General features: G+C 40.5%; 1 protein-coding gene across 1 annotated transcript; it reads right to left on the bottom strand.

Moving 5' to 3' along the window:
• Nucleotides 1-406: 406 nt before the first annotated feature.
• Nucleotides 407-19,194, bottom strand: UBE2L3 (ubiquitin conjugating enzyme E2 L3). Its single transcript, XM_068910846.1, has 4 exons — nucleotides 19,080-19,194; nucleotides 10,260-10,355; nucleotides 6,074-6,260; nucleotides 407-2,752 (listed from the first exon to the last, which is right to left on the bottom strand). The coding sequence occupies exons 1-4, from the start codon at nucleotides 19,104-19,106 to the stop codon at nucleotides 2,598-2,600; spliced, it is 465 nt and encodes a 154-aa protein (XP_068766947.1). The 5' UTR covers nucleotides 19,107-19,194; the 3' UTR covers nucleotides 407-2,597.
• Between the last annotated feature and the right edge of the window lie 630 nt (nucleotides 19,195-19,824).

The raw sequence follows: 19,824 nt of genomic DNA, 5'->3' as shown, positions 1-19,824 counted from the left end.
CTGCAGGTTAAGAATTCAGCATGGCTTAGGGAACCAGAGAGAACGGGAGCTTGGTTTCCTGAGTTAACGCAGGTCTCAGCACTTTGATTGTTTCTCCCCTCAGACTTCAACCGTTCAGTACAGCATTTGATCTGTCTTTTTCAGAGGGCACCTATAAACAAAAGCTGTCGCTTGGGTTACACATCTTGTAGTTTAGAAATTGAACTACGCAGAAGGCACACAGAGAACTGATAGTAATACTTTCCTTCTATGTGACCTTTACAGATGACATGAGAATGGCTGGTATAGCATTGCTATCGGCCTGTATGACTCCAAACTGCAACTCCTTGAATTACACAGCCCTTCCAGTTCCCCTTCAATGGCATCCAAGTCACACTGACTCAAATAAATGCAGTATTTAACCTGAGAGGCTTACAACCAGAAAGCATACTATTTGGTAGTAACGAGGGCAGCAAACCAGTGCTACAGTTTCGTTTTTAAATAAAAAAGAAAATTTAGAGAATGGCAAGTTTCCATGCCAACAGACATGATCAAAAGGAACAGCGACTCATTTAAGTATCTGATGCAGAAGTTATACACACTTCAGTTTGACAGATAATTTGGCATTATTTTATTATGAATCTGAGCGAGCGTGAATGAAACAAAATCTGTACCAACTTTCTGCAAATGAAGACACAAAGATGTGAAAATTTGGTAATAGACAGTGCTCTCACAAGCCTGAAAACACTTATGAAATGCAAGTTTCCGTAAATAAGGTGAATGTGGTTTAACTTTATTTACCTGCCAAAGAATCTGTCTAAGAACACTTAAACATAAAATTTCTTAGCTCCCTAACTTATAAAAAAATTTACTTTCAACAGAGGTGAGGTACTGGGCTGTCATTGTTTACACTAAATCTGAAATCAAAGGTGGATGAGAGGGATGAATGGAAGAAAAAGCACATATACAAGACGTGAGAACCAAAGAGACCTACTGCTTGACACGCTGGTTCTGAAATGTCACAAAGGCAGAGGCTGTACTAAAACTGATTTTAGGAGTACAGATACCCATCTGGATGCGAGGGATTTTCTAATGCAACTTCCTGCACATCAAAATGATATGTACTCCCAGACACCTATGGATTTCTGGAGATAAACCTGCTTGCTCAATAACATACCCAAATTCTACAGGGGGGGAAAGAGAAGGCAGTTTGATTGTATGGCAGTTTGAGTGTTGAGCTATGATCACACTTGAGATTTAGGGAAAAAAAGATAGGCAGCCAAAAGAAAAGAATAGAGACACAATAAATGATGCCCAAATCTGAACAGGAAGGGCTTCCTTTAGCATGCACAGGTGTGCCCTGGAGCAAAAGGGAAACAGTTCTGCCTGATTAAGTTAGAATGATAGAATGATACGTGAAGTACTCATTAAATCATCTAACTCAAATGTTTGTATTTTTCAAGCATATGAACAGTAGTAGTGAAGTGCACTCTATTACAGTTTATTGCTTAATCCTATTCTCATATCATTTTCAGCAAGAACTGTACAGTAATTGAGCAGGGAAGTGGGAGGAGTGCCACCCCATAAAATACAGATGTTTCATCTGCATTCTGATGGAAAAAAAACGTACTCTGAGAACTAGCAGTGCTGCCAGGTTTAGTATTTAAGTTCAAAATTAACATTTCCCCAAAGTATTTTTTTTTTTTTTTAACTCCAAAAACAGTTTATCACTTTGGCACCTCTTGGTCCCCAGTTTCTGAAACTCTTCTAACCTGGTTGCAGTGTTGTTCTGTGCAATTTTTCCTAGCTGCTCTGCACAGGTACTAAGAATAGAAGTGAGAGAAGTTCACAATCACATTCCACTATTCATTTGCTACAGATTTTTTTTTCCCAAAAAGTTTTCCAAAAGCAGGAAATAAGCCATATTTTAATTCAATCACGCACACAAAATCTTGGGTTTCCCCGTTTAATAAACATTATTGTGGTAACATCAGCCAGATTTACATAAGACCTGGACATTATTTCTGATTGTTTTTGTGGGGTTCATCTGGTTTTGTTTATGTTACAAACTGAAGTTAAGGGGAACTTGCAACAAGTCCCACAAAGCACAGTGCAACATTTAAAGAGAAAAGTAAACAAAACTGCCAAACACTCAATCATTTTCTGCCAGAACTGGGATAATTTCTCTAAGATATCAGTTTGAGGAGGGAGAAAAAATTCAATGAAGAATTAAGTGAACTCAAGAGAGTGGGAACTGCAAGGGAAAAAAAATAAGAAATGACAGCCATAACCTTTTAAATTTAAGGGCAGAATATAAGTCTAAGATATTTTTGATAAATTCTGACAAGAAAAAGAAAACAGCATACTTTAAAGTATATTGAAGCAGTGATTTTTAAACAAAGAAAGCAGAACTAGAACATCTTAAATTTTTAATCCTTTCTTTACAGGTTACCTAGCCCACTTTTGATTAAGAAAACTGTAGAAAGTTAGTAACAGCCACAAGTTAACACCGAAAGGTGGCACTTGTCAATTTTCCATAGAGTCCTGCTTTACGGGGTGTCTCAAATGCACTGCTCCGATCTTCTATCATACGTTGCTGACATCAATTGTGTCAGATTTTAGTCCACTGGTCGCTTTTCACCATATTTCTTTGTAAACTCTTCAGCATTCTTACAGAATTTTTTACGGTCCTTAGAGTATTCTTCAGCTAGGTCAGCCCGAAGGGGGTGTTCGGGCTGTGGATCATTCACCAGTGCTATGAGGGACTGGATTACTGTCAAAAAAAGTATAAATACTGTCAGAGACTAATATGGTTATTTTTTAAAATCAAGATGTAAGCAAAATGCCCCAATAATAAGCGACTTAAGCTGCACTTACATACATCCCTATACATTTTTTTTTTTTAAGAGCAGAGCAACATATTGCATAAACAAGCTATAGCAACATATTAAGCTTTAGTTTAATAACAGTGAATGAAAACCAGAAAAGCACATTTGAAAACTAAATCAACTTCAATATAGACCAAAGCGTACTACAAATTATTTCTTGTGTAACTGGATTCCTATCAATGAAATATTCTTTATACGGTTAAGGAAGAAACTAAGTGTTACAGACAAGCTCACTACAGGTTTTTTCCTAACGCCTGTTGTAGGTGTAATGTCGTAGGTGTAACTGGGCCTGCTTTTGGAAAACATTTTTTCAGCTTTATTTTTCTATGACTCTCCTCCCATTACTCTAATAAATACATCCAAATACACGTGCTAGTGGAGATATACTGGGTAACTGGTATACTGGTTTACACAAACGGGTAAGAACTGCAAGATGCTTTTCACCCCACTGTTTACTACTATTTCATCAGCATTCCCATATAACTTCCAAGGGAAATGTCATTCTTAGGGTAACCAAATTATACTTCATGCTTGCGCAATGAACGCTGCGTACTGCAATGATATTTAATGCTGCATTTTCCTCATGTACATTCTTATGACCATCTAAAACTAAACTGGTTACAAAAATCAGGAGTTCTCATATCCAGCATCAGAAGGATTATGCATAACTGGACACCGCAACAGCAAGCGCGGACATGGAAAAAAGTATTTCACACTCTGACACTATTAATAATATTCCATTTGAAGTACGTCCGTGATATGCAAAACAACGCACAGCAGTACCCCAAGAGCTTTTACAGCAAGTATGCTAAAAATCTGTTAACTTCATGCCTTCCACATGGGAGCCAGCTGCCTCCTGAACTTACACGAAAAGCTGGCATCCACCACGGCCGGCAGCAAGGAGTTCCCCAGCCCAGCTACACGCTGCGTGAAAAGCCGTGGTCTTTCGCTTGTTCTGAAACTGCTACCTACTAGCTGCCCTGGGTTCTCCCTAGCTTCGTGACGTACGTTCTTATAACGCTGGCCACTCTGGTTGCTGCGAGGCTGCTGGAGAGGTGTCTTGCAGAGCACATATCTTTTGGTGCTCACACCCTTTTCCACCCTTACCTAATGGGGACGGGGAACATAGCTCAAAACCAACACTCAAAATCCAGAAAAGTAAGCTTGACACTCCATAGCGAAGCAGGATGCTGAACTCACATTTTCTTATAAATCAGAGTTTAAACTGTATCAAACTGTACAAGGAATGTAGCACTGATATTAGCTTACTTCACAATAACTAACCACTCCTGTACTTCTGAGATACCATATTAATGATTACTTACAAAACTAGTATCAATACTGCATGCTCAGTAAACATGCTAAAACACTGCAGAAAAAGTATCACTGTGTTATTAAGGTTATTTAACACGCAACTTAAAAAAAAATTGCATTGTCATAACACTAGCTGCCCCAATAGGCAGAGCATCTTAAAACTATACTCTTACAACAATCTTTCTTAATATTAAGCATACACTGATAACAAGTACAAGCTGTAAGATATACATTTAGTACGTATAAGGTTTGGGAGTTAATGACATACGATAAACCTAATCCCTTCATTTCCTGACACTTGACTGATCAAAAACAATCATCTTAACGTTGTACTTATAATGTGGCATTATTTCCTTGAAAAAGGCCTAAGAGACAAACGGACTAAAGTTTATTTTTCAGGGCAGAAGAGTTTGAGAGAGAGGAACAGACACTTAAGCAGGGCTGCTAATGTTTTGTTGTAGCTTTGTGCAAAGACAGCAACAACGCCAAAAACTGAGACAACTTCCTGAAGAAAGAGGAAAATCAGATGAAAGACCGCAAAACAGCAAAACTGTAAGATCTGCAATATTTTGGTACCCAGGATTTGTTCCAAATTCTGATGTTAAGACAACTTTTATGCCCTCTCTCAGAAAAAGAGGATTTTGCTATTTATCTGTGAGAATTGACTATTTCCCACATGCAAACAATTGCCTCAGCACTTTCAGCTGATGCCAACTTTCATTTCAAACTAGGTAGAAATGAAATGTCATTCCTTTACTTTAATAGAGAAGGCAACACACAAATAAGACTAAGACAACTGCTATGTTTTTGATGGAAACCTTCTACACATTGCTAATTTTTTTTTCTCCCACGGGTCTGTCACTGGTATAATTTGAGATAAACTAACCACAAAGCATAAGTTCTTCACTCACCTATTTTGATTTTAGTAGGCTCATTTCGTCTCCCCCCTCCCCTCTGCACTTGCTCTTTTCCCAAGGCAGTAAAGACCTGAAGGAGGGGTCTAGAAGAAGGATGTATTTTGTCTCGCAGAGTGAGATTCTTCAGCGTCACTAAAGCTTTTACACTGGACTAAACTGCTATTAATTTGGATTCATAATATTAAAAAACCCTGTAATTACTGCAAGAATGCTTGCTGTTTTTGTAAGTACAACAATAAATGCTTAATATCAAACTAATTGCATCTTCTAGAAAACATAAAATTCTCAGTACACAAATTAATGGATGAGCAACAGAAAAATCTGTTGAGATCATATCCTCAGTCTGCCTAAGAATCCGATGAAACATTTTTCTTTAAAATATCTAAGTTCTTATCCAAAGATACTCCACACAGTAAGCTTCACAGCAGCCACTTTTTAAGAACCAAGAGTTAATTTGTGTTATTATTTCAGTTTTTGTTTATGGCTCCCCAGATATTTCAAATCAGATGTTGAATTCACTAAGCCACATTGCACAGATAAATTACAGGAAGCCTTGGGGTTTTAGACCCTCTCTTTCAAACAACCAGAAATGTACTGAACAGCTCTGGATTATAAAGTCACTGTTTTAAAAGAAACACAAAATACACACACACCCCAACCAGAAATGTTTTTTTGTTGTTTAATATGCCAAGGACACTACCTTAAACTCTTCAGTCATTAAGAGTTTTGGGGTTTCCTGGAGGTAGAAATGCCACTGCAGCCAAGAATAAGCGTCACTACCTTATGTTCCAATGACAAGATGAGGTTCTAGAAGAGCTGCACACTGCTCAGAAAGTGTGATTCATGATGCAAACCTTGTAACAAACGATATACTAGACCAGCTATAACCAGATGACAAGCTGAAACCGCTATTAGTTTCAAGCACACAAAACAAAGTTTCTCAATATCCAGTTCTTTCTCCACATGGAGTCCTACCTTGGTCAGTTTTGGTTGCTGGCTTCCAGTTTTCAGCACTAATTACCGGCAGACAAACCTGCCCCTTTTCATCGATATTAGGGTGATAGATCTTTGTTTTAAATGTAATCTTAGGAGGTTTGAATGGATATTCTGCTGGAAAGTTGATTTCGATTCTGAAGGCTCCTTTGTCATATGGAGGATTGTCCTGCAACGAGAAGACAGAACATCAAGAGCCTGGCATATTCTAACGGACACAGTTTAAGAAAACACGTTACAGACTTCAACCTATCAAATGACCTTTTTAAGGCGCTTTTTCCCAACACAGAGCATCATGTCTGTGTGTCAGGAAACATCATAACCGGTTTGCTAACAGACAGGCAGTAAAGTTTCTACAATCTCTCTATTCACCCTGGAAAAAAGCAGATTACTACTGTTTCGAAGGCCGGCTGATGTTCCTACTGGTAAGAAAGCGTCCAATTCCATTTACTCCCAACCGCATATTTCAAAAACATTGTAAACACTTTCTGAGATACAAACAGGAAACCTGACAAAGAAAATTGGTATCTCTAAACCTAGTTATTTCGTGTGCCTCACAACATAGTGGTACAAACAGCAAAACAATTTGATTTGTCAGATCACCCTATACGTGCCGAGGACCTTTTTGCTCTAGCTGACTGCATAAACATTTGCTGAGCATTCATTTGTACTAAAGATAGATATTCACTGCATCTGCTGATGAGAACATTCTCAATTTGCATGCAGTTTTAGCACCCACTCTTATCAGATCATTTTTGAAGGAGTACGATGAGAGGTCTGTGAAGGAGGCAAAGCAATTCTTCATGCTGAAACAGGGGGGAAAAAAAAATGCCCAGCATCTCATTTAGAAAACCTGTTAGACTATCAATAGTTTCAAATGCTTATTAGTAAACGAAAGTCAGAAGAAAAATAAACTATTGCTACTTCTAAAGTTTATGAAAATATCATTTTCCACTTACAACAACAACCATGGCATGAAGTCTTTCCAAAAACTTGAAGTAGGGAGCAAAAATCAAAGGATGAGAGTTTCCAGTTTGTACAAACTATAATCATACAATCTCTTCATTACCAGTCAGACCAGTCCTTCAATCAAACCCATTTTGTAAGCTAGAAGAGTTTACCAGTATTGGGGGAGGGGTTGCTATTGAAACGTTATCCAACAGAAAAGTTTAAAATTTAGTTTCATCCATATGGAAAAAAAATCTGCTTGTGAATTTCCAAGAAACATCACACAATTTTTGCAGCCAAATGAAGAGGTAACTAAAGTGTCTTAAAAAAAAAAATCACTTTTCATCCAAGCAATCCTAAAAGTTTTGAAAGTTTAAGAAAAAAACTTTTTGGTGGCAGTGACAAGCTAAGCACTTACTGCCCTCTTCTCTCGCTGCTCACTTGTTCTTACCTCCATTACATGCTAGAAACTGTAAAGATGTTTAGTGAATAGATAAAGGAATGGATCTGGCTGAAAAACATCTATTTTCTGCTCGGCTCTTTCAGTCCGAACAGTTCTTCGGTACAGTTCACCAATAAATTGAATCAAAAACGCATATAAAGGGAGTGCTCATCATTTCAGTGGATGATATATAGAATATTCAAGCAATTCATTTCCAGACATTCCTGTTATGTTTACTCTGACACTGAAAAAGGAACTGAGTCAGAATTACAAATACTGAAACACAAATAAAAAACATTTGACTCATGTTTACCTGGAGTATTTTCACTCTGCAAAAGTTTGTCCATAGTGAGCAATTTTAAAGCGAGATGAAATTTTCAGAACAACAACAGCATCTCTTACAAGGAGAAGGAGCCTGGGGCAGATAGCCTGGTTTTGGCATTGAAATCAAACAAAAGGTGTATCTTCTTGTAAGGAATACAAAGTACCTTATTCCACAATTTAGACTGGGAAAACAAGCTGTACGGCAGCCACACGTGAAGTGACAAGCTATCTCCGATTTGTTTCTCAGTTAAGCAAATACTTATCCTTAAAAACTAACCATTACTCTGAAGGACAAAATATACGTTACATACAATAGGATAGCAACTGTTAAAACAATATCTTTCACAATAATTCTATAAGAGCACTACCCAAAATATTAACCATTATATCTCCGAAACCTTCATTAAAAGGCTGGCCAAAATAATTCCTAGTTTAACAACAACTGATCGGTCCTACCAAAATACGAGTAATTTGTCATTAAACCCTAAACAAGAACATTTTCCAAAATGGATACAACATGTAACACTTTAAAGGCAAGAACTCAGCATAAAAAATAAACGTGAAACCAGCTTGTATTTGCCCTTTTTAAACCCTCAAGTCCAGCAGTGCAATAGCTAGAAAAAATAAGCTAAGAAAGGAAATATCATTTATAGTGTGTCCTCAAAATAGTAACCCATATTACTCTTCGAACAGGTGCATCACTTAACTTCATTAATTACTACAATAAATATAGATTTCATGAAAAAACTCCCTCTTAACTACATCGATAGTGAATTTTAGGCTTAATTTATGCTCTTGCAACATGGCATAGTATAAATCAGAAGGCAAGTAGGAAATATAGTTCACCGCAGTGCTGTTTATAACACTCGTGAGGTCCTGAACCTTTGCAAAGCAAACACTAAGCTCATACTCTGGTGAGCAGAAACTTTGTTAAAAATAGTTGCCTAACTGTACATCACTAGTTTAAACAAGAATAACCAAGTATTTTGGTGTTTGCTTTTATCAGATAGCAGGTTATTTTTTACCTGTCTTATACCACTTCAAGGTAATATCAAAGTAGTAAACTGCAACACATGAACCTCAAATATCAGAGTGGCCTATAAAGAGTATTGTGTATCAGCTTTGTCAGATTTTAGCTTCAAATTCTGCTTCCTTTGTTTGCAAGAGTAGCCTCAAACCATTCAGAGTAATTACTTGAACAAACGTTAAGTAAGCAGAGTAAACTCAGTCTGTTGTTCTACAGCATTTCAAGTTCAAAGGCCTAGCAAGTATCTCAGTGGAGCCTATATGATCCAAGGTCAGGAACAGCCTTCATATAACAAGGCAGAGGCGCTGTCAAAGCAACGTTTCAAAGTCTTACAAAAAAGATAGATTTACATTGGTCTCCCACTTCAGGCACTACGCAAGAAAAAGGAGAATTGATGCCCAACTTGCATGACTTCTATTGCCACAGACTTTGAGGTAGCTCAGGCAGTGAAACGAGCACGGGACCTGGCAGTGGAAAATAACGGAGGTGGAAATCCAAGTGACTTCAGCCAAGGAACCATCAGACCAGATTCCTGCTTTCCCCATTGTAACAAATCCCTCTCTATTTGACTAATACAGTGGTTGTCTACTTTTATTAAACATTTTCCTAAAAACTGTTGATGTTTTTATAAACTTAAAAGTGCCTTTTGGCATTAATTCATGCCTCAATAAAGATGCCTGCTTTACAGCGCTTAGTTCTGAAAATCCAAACCTTTTCCTCGCGTCCAACATTTTCCAGTGTTCAATTTTGTCCTTGAAATAAATCTAGTTAATTAAAAAGAAAAATCTATTGAGGAGTAAACATAGTATTTCACACCTCAGGCTTTTTCCTATGATGATACAGAGTTGGTAGCTTTAGCTTAGGTTAATAAGCTACAAACTGCATTTGCTTCCTGCCTCGATCGCCTCTCCCAAGTAACCTAGCATCATCACTGAAGCCACAGCCCTGGCCAGGCAGGTCTTTGTTAGAGAAGTCTAGAATCCCTTTCAATTAGCTACAGTTCTTCTTCATACTACTTATAAGAGACACCCAGTAACATTATCAGACTTTGATAAAACAAAATACACAAGACTCAACTGCAATGAGACAGGAAGATTATACTATTTGCTCAAGATTATACAAGGAAATCTAAGGAGAGCCAAGAATTAAATCCAGGACTGCACTTCGCTGCCCAGAATACGAGATCTGGAAGATGTTTAAAGTACTGCAGTATATTCTACAGAAACTTATGTTGTATTTATAAACAACTGGCATCTGCAGAAAACCATAACTCTGAAAGTCAGGCTCCATAATAAAAACAATTGGTTGTCAGGATGCAAAGACTATCTAACGTCACCTACAATACAACTAAACCGTGGATTTATGAGATACAAATGATCCTCGTTTCGTTTTAAAGCTCATTAGAATAAGTAGTAGTCTATACTCACAGGAACAATAAGCCCTTGCCAGGTCAATAAATTAGCTTCATCAACCTGGATATTACGGAAGTTTTTCATTCCACATTTGCGGATTTCTTCAAGCTCCTGAAAAGCAAGCAAAGTCATAAGTGGAAGTTAACAACAATAGCGGGTAACACGCTCATATATATTTTTCAGAATGCTTGCAGAGGTCATCATGGGTTTCTTTAACCTTAAACAACTCGTGGTTTCAGAAGTCGCAACCCACACAATTAAACAAAAAACAAAAAAAGGGAATTTTACACCTATGAGAAGTAAAACTACCTGAGGCAAACTAGTAAAAAAATTATTTATTGATATGTCACAATACCAAAATGCCTTGTTAATAAGATTATAGATAAATATTTTTATTTCTACTTCTATCGTATTAAAAAATCTTACACCTGCTATTCAAACCAATGTCTTTGGTAACAGACTGATAATTCTGTGAAGCACAGAAATAAAGCACATCGTAGGACTTCTCTACATGTGAAAATTAGTGGTTTAGAGGAATTATTTACGTTGAATTATTTAAACACTGATGAAGTCACTGAATAGACGCATTATGTCAACTGAAAACTAACAAATGCCTGTATAATCAACTTAAAACCGATGCAAAGTCGGAAAAACATCAATCTAAGTCAAAATAGCCTTATTAGATCAGTAACTCAAGCAGATACAGCTTTCTGTTTCCTACCTCAAAGTTAACAGTAATTATAAACGTACCTCTCTTTATAGCTGTATCGCTCTAGAATAAAGAAATTACTTGCATGAAGTAAGCACACCTCTCCTCAGAAACCACTAGTCAAATCATTTTTGATCATTTAGTGATCCAGAAATCACCAAAACAGATAAAGCCTATTTTTATACACAATACAAAACAATGTATAAACACAAGCGTAGCAACTGTTTTTTCAAAGTTATATATAATCCTAAACCGAAAGAGAAACACCCCAAAACTCCACTTTTTTCATAATAATAGTAGTCCTTTGCTCTTTAATTAAGAACTTCATCTTTAAAAATAAATTCAAAAGTCATCCACAGTGAAATGTAAAACTTCCCCGGCGCTTTCAAAACTGAAGCACATGCCTGCGTGTCTACTCACATTCGGAAAAATGTTGCTGACACAGCAACATCGGTGCACTCTACCAGCAAACTGTTCTTCACGTGGGTGCAACTGTATTTGCAAAACTAGACTTTATGTTATTATGGTAAAATCACCAACTACAAGCAAAGGCACTATACGTTAAAAAAAAAAAATCATTTTTTCTAGTGCAAGTGCTCTAGTGTCAGGATTTTTTGCTAAAATTGTTCTATGTTCATCATGGATCAAACCTTTCCACACCTGACTGGCAATGTTTTACTACTTGCAGTAATCTCTAGCATAAACTTAGCTTCACAATAAAATGCAAAACGAACACAAGTTTTCCAAACATACATGAAGAAAAAAACAAAACAAAACAAAACAAAAGAAAAAATCGCAGAGCAGCCACACATGGGGAGCTGAGCTTTCCCGCACCCGCCCACTGCAAGGACGGAAGCGGGTGCCTACCCGGAACAGGACGGTCCAACCCTCCAAGTCTTTGATATTGAAACGACACCCAATACAATCTTCAAGACACCAAAAATGACTGTTTAGTCCAGACCTCTGGATTCATCCCAAAACTCCACTGCCGTTAGATTTACGTAACGTCACAGAAAGTCTTGTTTTTCTTTAAAACAATGAGATGATTCTTAATGCAGGAAAACATACAAAACCATACAGCAGAGAATCCCACGAAGCACGTTTATAGTGAGGCAGAAAAACCCACACGTTCAAAAGCAAATATCCTTCCTTCTCATAGAAATAAGATATTGTTTACAATCACCGAAACTACAAACGCCCACGATGCTTTAGGCCCAGCTTTGGACGCTCAGTGCACAGAGCACCAGCTCACAAGGACGCGGACCGGTACCAGACTGACGCTTTCCTGACAGGGTTGGGACAGTAACTCCCTCAAACCAGCGCGCTGACTGGCCCATTTTCTGCGCATACAGAACCGTTAAGTCCTGGCAAACCACTGCACCACGGAGGGTAAAAGGGGAAAATCCCATTCCACACCAGATATAACGTATCAAACGTCATGGGGGGGAAAAAAAAGCAGCTAGATTAACCAGTACCTATTTAAGCATGAATAAACGTGCATTACCAGTGTCTTCCTTCTAAAACAAGGAAAGGAAAACAGATTATTTTAGATATTTTCTAGTCACTATATTAAAACATTATGCCTATTTCAGAAATCCCCCCATAACGTCCCAAGGGGGGTGCAGCTTCCACACAGTAGCTTTCGCTACAGGTTCAGCTGAGAGCATCACGCAGTTGCTGCTCCAGACAACAGTTCAGCACACACAGATAGAGGATGGTTATGGGCCTCTAATTCAGGTATATTATTAAGCTAATAAAATAAGTTAGTAAAGCATGGCTTCACGTTAATGGAAGATTGAACATTTACATTTAAGTAAATTCAGGTTAAAAACCTCTTTTGTTTGCAGTGATGCTGGATTAAGAAATGCAACAATACAGCGCAGAGACCACTGCAAAATTTAGAACTTTGTAGGAAACTAAAGAAATTCTCAAATAAACATGCAAATTGCTCCCTTGCTTCCCTGAAGCTCACCTCACGAGAAAGGGAATTAAAGGCTCTAGAAGACCCTACATTAGGCAGCTAGCAGAAAACCAGGTCAGGACTTTTTCCCATTAGAACGACACGTGGAACCTAGGTAAGAATTCAACTTCAAAATCAAAAAAGTAGTAAATTACTGCAGCGTATCACAACTACGCTCTGTGCTTCCTTCTCGGCCACCCTGGGCTCTGCAGCAGTAACGGACGGCTGGAGGAGGAAACAGGCGGGTGTAGGAGAGGCCATTCTTTCCCTCCCGCGCAGGCCCGGCGGCTCCGGCACGCGCTGCAGGACGACCTGCCCGAGTTGTTCGCTGCAGACAGGTTCCATTTTAAACTGGAAGTGACCCGCTAGCCTTGAGATTTCATATTCTACTGTAAATTCATCAAATTCCGTGTTAAACTTGCGTATTCTCAAGCAGCTTTTTTTGGTACCGCTGTCCCTACAAACTCAATATAATCCTTGCAAGTCATGTTTTTAGGGTTTTTGCGCCCAGTGCCTCAGGAGCGATAACAGATTCAGCACTCAGGGTTCGAGGGTTTGGAAGTTTTTTCTTTTGTTTTTCCGTCAATCAATAAAACCCATAATAAAGCTCTAACTGCCCCAGAACTACAGAGGCAAGCATAGCTAAAAAGCGCGGTTTAAATGAACCGTTAAAAAAGGTGAATGAGATACTGAATACCTTCAAACAGCGCAGAGATTAAATGTTAATACTGCATTTAGCGTGGGCTCAAGCAAGTCTAAGGGACAAAAATGACTTTATGAGGTACTGGAGATATTTATGTTAAATTAAGTCTTAAGAGCCTAGGCAGACAGTTAGTAGTAGGAACCAACAAATAGTTAGTTCCCATTCTTGTTCTCCACCCATTAATTTTGTTAAGTAACGTAATTAAAGGTGCACTGAAGGAGTCTAACTAATGGTCAGAACGCTGAAGCAAGAAGTCAAGGCGCTATTTCATTCCCCGCTCTGTTATCAACCTTGCATGTGACCTTGCCACATTGTTTTCCCCATTTATAAAAATCAAAATGTCCTTATTTCATGGGGCTCTCTTGGGACATGGCATTTGTAGTTTGGGCATGTTCAGATAAAGTGTTGTACACAGCACATAAAATGGAGAAAACTGTTTCAGATGTAATAGCTGATCTGTAAGTAGAACGCTGAAGATGATCATAAAGTCTCTTTCGCTCATGTAATCAATAAGTACTTACAATTTTGATTTTCAATACTGTGTGGTCATTTGTGCTGTTCATAGCATACGAAAAAGCACTGAAGATAAGTACTCGTCACAGTTTAATCCGAGAGTTATGGTAATAAACATAAGCACTCATATTCACTACAGTAAATTCTGCATCAAACCCAAAAGGCTATTAAATGCACAAAGAAAAAGTCGACAGAAATAACCCTAAACTGAGGTTATCTGCTGTTTACAGCCTATGTTTACCTATTTATAAACATGTTCCTAAGAGAAAGGTGACAAGTCAAATAGGCCCCAAGACACTGGGGCCAATTTCAATTTTGAATCTCCTACAGTAGAAAGAAATGTTTAAAAAGAAAAAAAAACTTTTAATTAAAAAGTATATAAACATTATTAGATTGATTACAGCTCTTGTAAGAGTTATTACCAAGTTTCCAATGAGACATTACAGTCCTGTGTATTCACATGCCTTTTATTTGCTGAGTAAGTCTCCTTTTTGGCAAAGTATCTTCATTTGATCTTTACTTGGAATTGTTTTCTTAAAATTTTGATTAAAAATCCTCCTCTCAGTTCTGAGTTTCAAAAAGGGAAAATGAATCAGTATTTTCACTTCTATAGAAGGACAATCATACACTACTCAAATCCAGCTGAAATTCATATTTCCCATTACTGAGAACCAATGTTTGGATCAATTTAGAACTGGGGACTATTTTTCAAATATCAACGTTTGTTGATGTTTGATCAGACTCATTTATCTGGGAGGGTTATGCTGCTTACAAGGCCGTAAGTGGCTGTAAATGGCATGCCACCTGCAAGAGGTGCATGGGTGTGGCTTTGTGTTTGCATTTTATCATGGAGTTCAACAGTTGCACAAATGTTTAACTATGCAATTATGAAAGCAGAGTGAAAACAGTAAGATTAAAATATATACTATATATACACACATTTCACTTCACATATGAGGTGTTGTTTACTCTTTAAATCTATTTTCAATTTGTAATACTGAAGACAATTTACAACACTTAAAAGCCAAGAAATAAAAGCATGGATTTTAAAGAAACCTTAGTTTGGTCATATGGCAGATCAGCAGAGAAGGAAGTAGTCCCAAACACGGGATGAGACGGTCCTCTTCAACAGCACTTACAAAAACACGCGTTCAAACTACATCTCAATACTTAGTAGCCTTTTACTAGTTTAACAAAATGAACGTGTAAGTACCACATACTACTGCTCTAACATCAAGTACTATGACTATCCAGCGCTTCGGTAGCCTTCCTCTCGCAGCTACCCTCTATCCCCCAGCGTACCATCTAGGGCTTTTTAATGCTACCGATCTTAATGGAAACTGCGGGTTTTACACTGGCGGGTGGCGAATGAAACGAATTTCGTTGAACCTCCCGGCACTTCTTTTGGAGATCTATGTTCCCAGTCACACCTCTTTGGAGACTGCATGCTTTTGAGAAGAAATAGTCACCAAGCAGGAAAAAAAAGCATCATTGTTATCAGTTATGGCAAAATAGCTCCCTTAAAAGAGAAGGTTTCTCTACCTTCCTAAACATAATTAGAGTTTGTATTTGCCTGCTTTTCCCTGAGAGCTCGTCCCTAACAATGCGTCCTTGACAAACACTGCTTTATCCCACCTCTCACATTTCACGAGGAGCGGAGATCTGACAACTGCAGCTCTTTCAGGAGGTGTAATGGTGGCGCATAGATCAAAACTCCACCTCAAATGTTGTGGGATATGATTCAATAGTTATTATTATTATTTCACATTTTTACTAATCTAGGTGTGCACTTGGAAATGCTTGAAAAAAAAACAGTAGAGAAAACTGCAGTTAAGCAATTCAATGGCATAAAAGCTTTGCAAAAACAGGCCATAAATGAGGTCTTTGGCCTAAGAAATATTATTTGCTCGTGTACAACCTAAGATAACAACACAGAGCTTGTTATAACTTGGCTTAATGTTTGAAATTGAACGGTGCAATAGCACAATTTTTAATACTTATTTCACAATGAGATTTCCAAGTCGAAGACAGGGATAGCTTCTACAGTCTGAAAAGGATATCCGTTCCCATTTGTGAGGTGGAAACAACACTCACGTTCCCAGCTCTCTACTAGAACCAAGCACTTCTAGGCAGGCAGCATGTTATTATGAACTTACTACATCCAGTCTCTCAGTGCCAACATAATTAATACAAATAACCATGATGCATGACACGTGCCCAGAGAAAAATTCCAGTACTTCAAAATGCTGGCAAGGCCTTAAAAAAAAAAAAAAAAAAAAAACCGACCAATTCCCATTTTCCTTATGTGACTTACAAAAGGTTCAAGACTTATTCTCCGTTACCAAAGACAAACTTGATATTTAGCTCAAAGACAAGACAGTTAATGCTTACCCTAGATTATTTCAATAATCGAGTGACAAAATAAAAAGCTATACTACTTTTAATCACTAATCATTCTATGACCCTGAGAAAGATACAGCACAGACTCTTCTGTTTTTTAAAACTTTTAACAGTGAAACACTTCAAAATACCATTTGTTGATCTGTGATTTTTACTTTGGAGCTTTAATAATATCGGGTTGATACACATGGGAGTTAGGACCTACAGAACTGCAAAACATCTTGCTGCAGCAACCCAGATTGCATCACTGGGAGTCCAGTTCTAGGCTGTTCCTACTGAGATGAATGGTAAAACTCAAAGCATTTTGGATTGGCTCTACTCTACAAAAGGAACCCACGTAGCTGCTTGTTTAATAACTTTTACAAGTCATCATCTCACAGCTGTCGAACTTGCTAAAAAAAAAAAAAACCACACGCACAATTCACAAACATAATATAATAAAAATGAAAGTAAAAATGTTAAGAGGGAAGTTATCAATGTCTCCTTCCTTCCTATACCACTCCCTCTCAAAAGCAATTGCCACACTATTTTTCTAGAAAAGAAACGGGTCATGATGTCAAAAAACTAACATTTTAATGGTATTTCAGTAAAAGACTGATGGCACTAATTGTAACATTTTAAAAGTAGAGTGGAATGATGACTGAGCTGGGGGTGGGAGACAGCAGAGCAAAAGGGACTGCAGATATTAAGGATAATTTTTCTTGCCTTCTAGATTTTTGATGTTATGTTTAAAGTTAATGATTATATAATAAAATAATATTAAATATATAAAAATAATGATTTATAAATACATATTTCTTTCTCCAAAACAGCAATGATGTGTTTCTGAACAATTAAGGAACTTCTCAAAACAGGCAGAAAAGCTGGTCTTACAAAAAGACAACTTAAATGGTAGCTTACTACCTGGAACAAAGGGCAACCTTATCTGAATATGAGCAGCAAATATCGATTATGACACTAAAGCTATGACATAAAATAACAACCATCAAGAATGAAAGAAAAAATCAATGCTGTCTCATCAAGATCCTTAGGCACATTTAAATGCTTACCCCTACTGATTTAATACATATGAATGACTCTGCATACAATTTATTCTAGCATTAAAATTTTAATCTTTATATAACACATATAAAACAGTGAAACTAGCCTTAAGAGAGCAACGTTGAACTATTATTTTCTTTAAAAATGGTGGAGGTATGACGGTTAATTATGTATCTCTGCAGTTAAAGAAACTTAACTTCAGAATCTGCTACCCAGATATCCCCTCACTGGTAAGGGCCCACATGCTTGAAGCCAGTTGTACAGGTGATTCAGGTGAATGCAGGTGACTAAGTTTATTCTTTTGATATCACCTATACACCTGTCATACCCTCGTGCACGGTTATGCGGCACCCTTCGGGGACAGCATTTCTAATAAAGCTAAAAAACCGCCTGACAGGGCAGGGACTTTCCACCTATGCTTCACAGCACTAGCCTGTAAAGTTCATTGATTTATCTTATAGGTACTTTACATGCAAATATTGTAGGGCATTGCCTCAGAATTTTTACAGACGACTAAATTTCACGCCACTAAGGGTGCGCGTCCCAGGCAAATTCCACACCGCATGCGGTTTGTGATGCTAAACGACAATAACATACACGCACGCAAAACGAACTCGCGTGCTTCGGGTGCAATGGTCATCGTTCTTTCGGAGAAGCATCTAACTCCTTGAACAAAACCATGGGAAACGCAAGGGCTTCATCCCAAACAGCATTTTGAAATAAATTATACGTGCTCTTCGCCCAGACCAGATGGCTGAAGCTGAGTTTATATTCGGGAAAATACAAAACAAAAACCAAACAAACAAAGAAAAAAACCCCCAAAAGCCCCCACACCACCATCGCGACTTGGGAACACATAAAGCGCTGGAGCCGAAAACATCGCAACGCCCGGAGCGAAGCGAAGGAGGAAACTTCTGAACCCAGGTCCACGTTTCAACGCGATAAACCTCTTCCTCGTAGAGGGAAGGGGTCACGCTCAGGAACAACCGGCAACGGGAAGCCGCCCAACGCCGGGGCGCGGCGGGGGGAGCCCCCGGCGGAGGCGGGAGCGGGCTCGGCGGCGGCGCCGCTCGCCCGGGGGCCCGGCGGGGCTGCGGCGCTGCCGGCCGCCCCGGGGCAGCGGCGCTTCCTTCCCCCCAGCCCTTCCTCTTTGCTTAGTCACCGCGGGAGCCCCCTGAGGGAGGGGGCGGCGGCGCCCCGCGGCGCCCGCCGAGCCCGGGGCTGGGGGGGGCCGCACGGGACGGGACGGGGCGGGGGCGGCGGCCGCCGCCGCGCAGCCCCGCTCGGCGCGGGGGGAGGCGGCCCGGCCCCGCGCGGCCGCGGCCTACGTGCCGGCTGCTCCCCTTCGGCCGGCTGCGGCGCGGGGGGCGCCCCGAGGGCCGGGCGGAGGCCGCCGGGGGAGCCGATGCCCGCCCCCCCCAGGCCCGCGGCGGCCCCGCGGTGGGCGGGGGGGAGGGGGCCGCCGCCGCCCGCCGGCCGGCCCCTCCGCGGCGCGGGGCTGGCTGTTACCTTCATCAGCCTCCTGCTGGCCGCCATCTTGGTTCTGCTGCTGCCGCCCCACAATGCATGGCGGCGGCGGGCAGGGCGCTGCAGCGCGGCGCTTCCTGGGCCGGCGGGCGGGCGGGAGGGGGAGGCGCTGCCGCGGCCGCCGCCGGGGCGGGAGGGTGCCGCGGGCCGCCCCTCCCGCCTCCCGCTCCCGGGGGCGGCGGAGATGGGGGCTGCCCCGGCCCGCGGGCTGCGGCGGGGGAGGCGGCCCCGGCCCGGCCCGCGGCTGCCGACCGGCCTTGGCAGCGGGGCGCGCGGCGACGCGGTTTTGCCTCAGTTTAGAGTGGTTTTGTTACCGACCGCTGCTTTAAGGCGCCGTTGGGAGCTGTGTTTTATTTGCTGCCTGTCATGCCACGTATAGTATTATTTTTCCCTTCTCCTAAGGGAAGGGGAATAAACCCCCACCTGTTTTACCAGATAACATGGAGGTTGTTCTCCGGGCCGGTCGCCACCTCGCCTCTCGCTGTCTTCGACCTGCGAGTGAGGGGAGGGAGCTCCAGGTCCCGGAGGGAGAGCAGGCCCGCGGCCGCCGGCCGGCCCGCTGAGCCGAGCGCCCGGCCGCGTCCTCCCGGCGCTCCCAAAGCTGTCCGAGAAGACACCGTCAGGATTAGTCGAGGCTGCGGGTTGCCACGTGCTCTTGAGGCTTTTAGCGGAGCTCTGCTTGTAACCGCTCTCCAGCTCGGGTCCTCCCCAGCTGGCCGCTAGCGAG

The sequence above is a fragment of the Struthio camelus genome, chromosome 17 (genome assembly GCF_040807025.1).
Source record: "Struthio camelus isolate bStrCam1 chromosome 17, bStrCam1.hap1, whole genome shotgun sequence".
Lineage (NCBI taxonomy): Eukaryota > Metazoa > Chordata > Aves > Struthioniformes > Struthionidae > Struthio > Struthio camelus.
The sequence above is the reverse complement of the archived record's forward strand: the minus strand, read 5'-3'. Positions and strand labels throughout refer to the sequence as shown.

Excerpts from the sequence above, each read along its gene's own strand:
- UBE2L3 (XM_068910846.1), bottom strand. The coding sequence starts at position 19,106 with ATGGCGGCCAGCAGGAGGCTGATGAAG. Across the intron at positions 6,261-10,259 it reads GGCAAGGGCTTATTGTTCCT|GACAATCCTCCATATGACAA; the intron begins GTGAGTATAGAC and ends TTCTCGTTGCAG. Across the intron at positions 2,753-6,073 it reads AGCAACCAAAACTGACCAAG|TAATCCAGTCCCTCATAGCA; the intron begins GTAGGACTCCAT and ends TTTTTTTGACAG.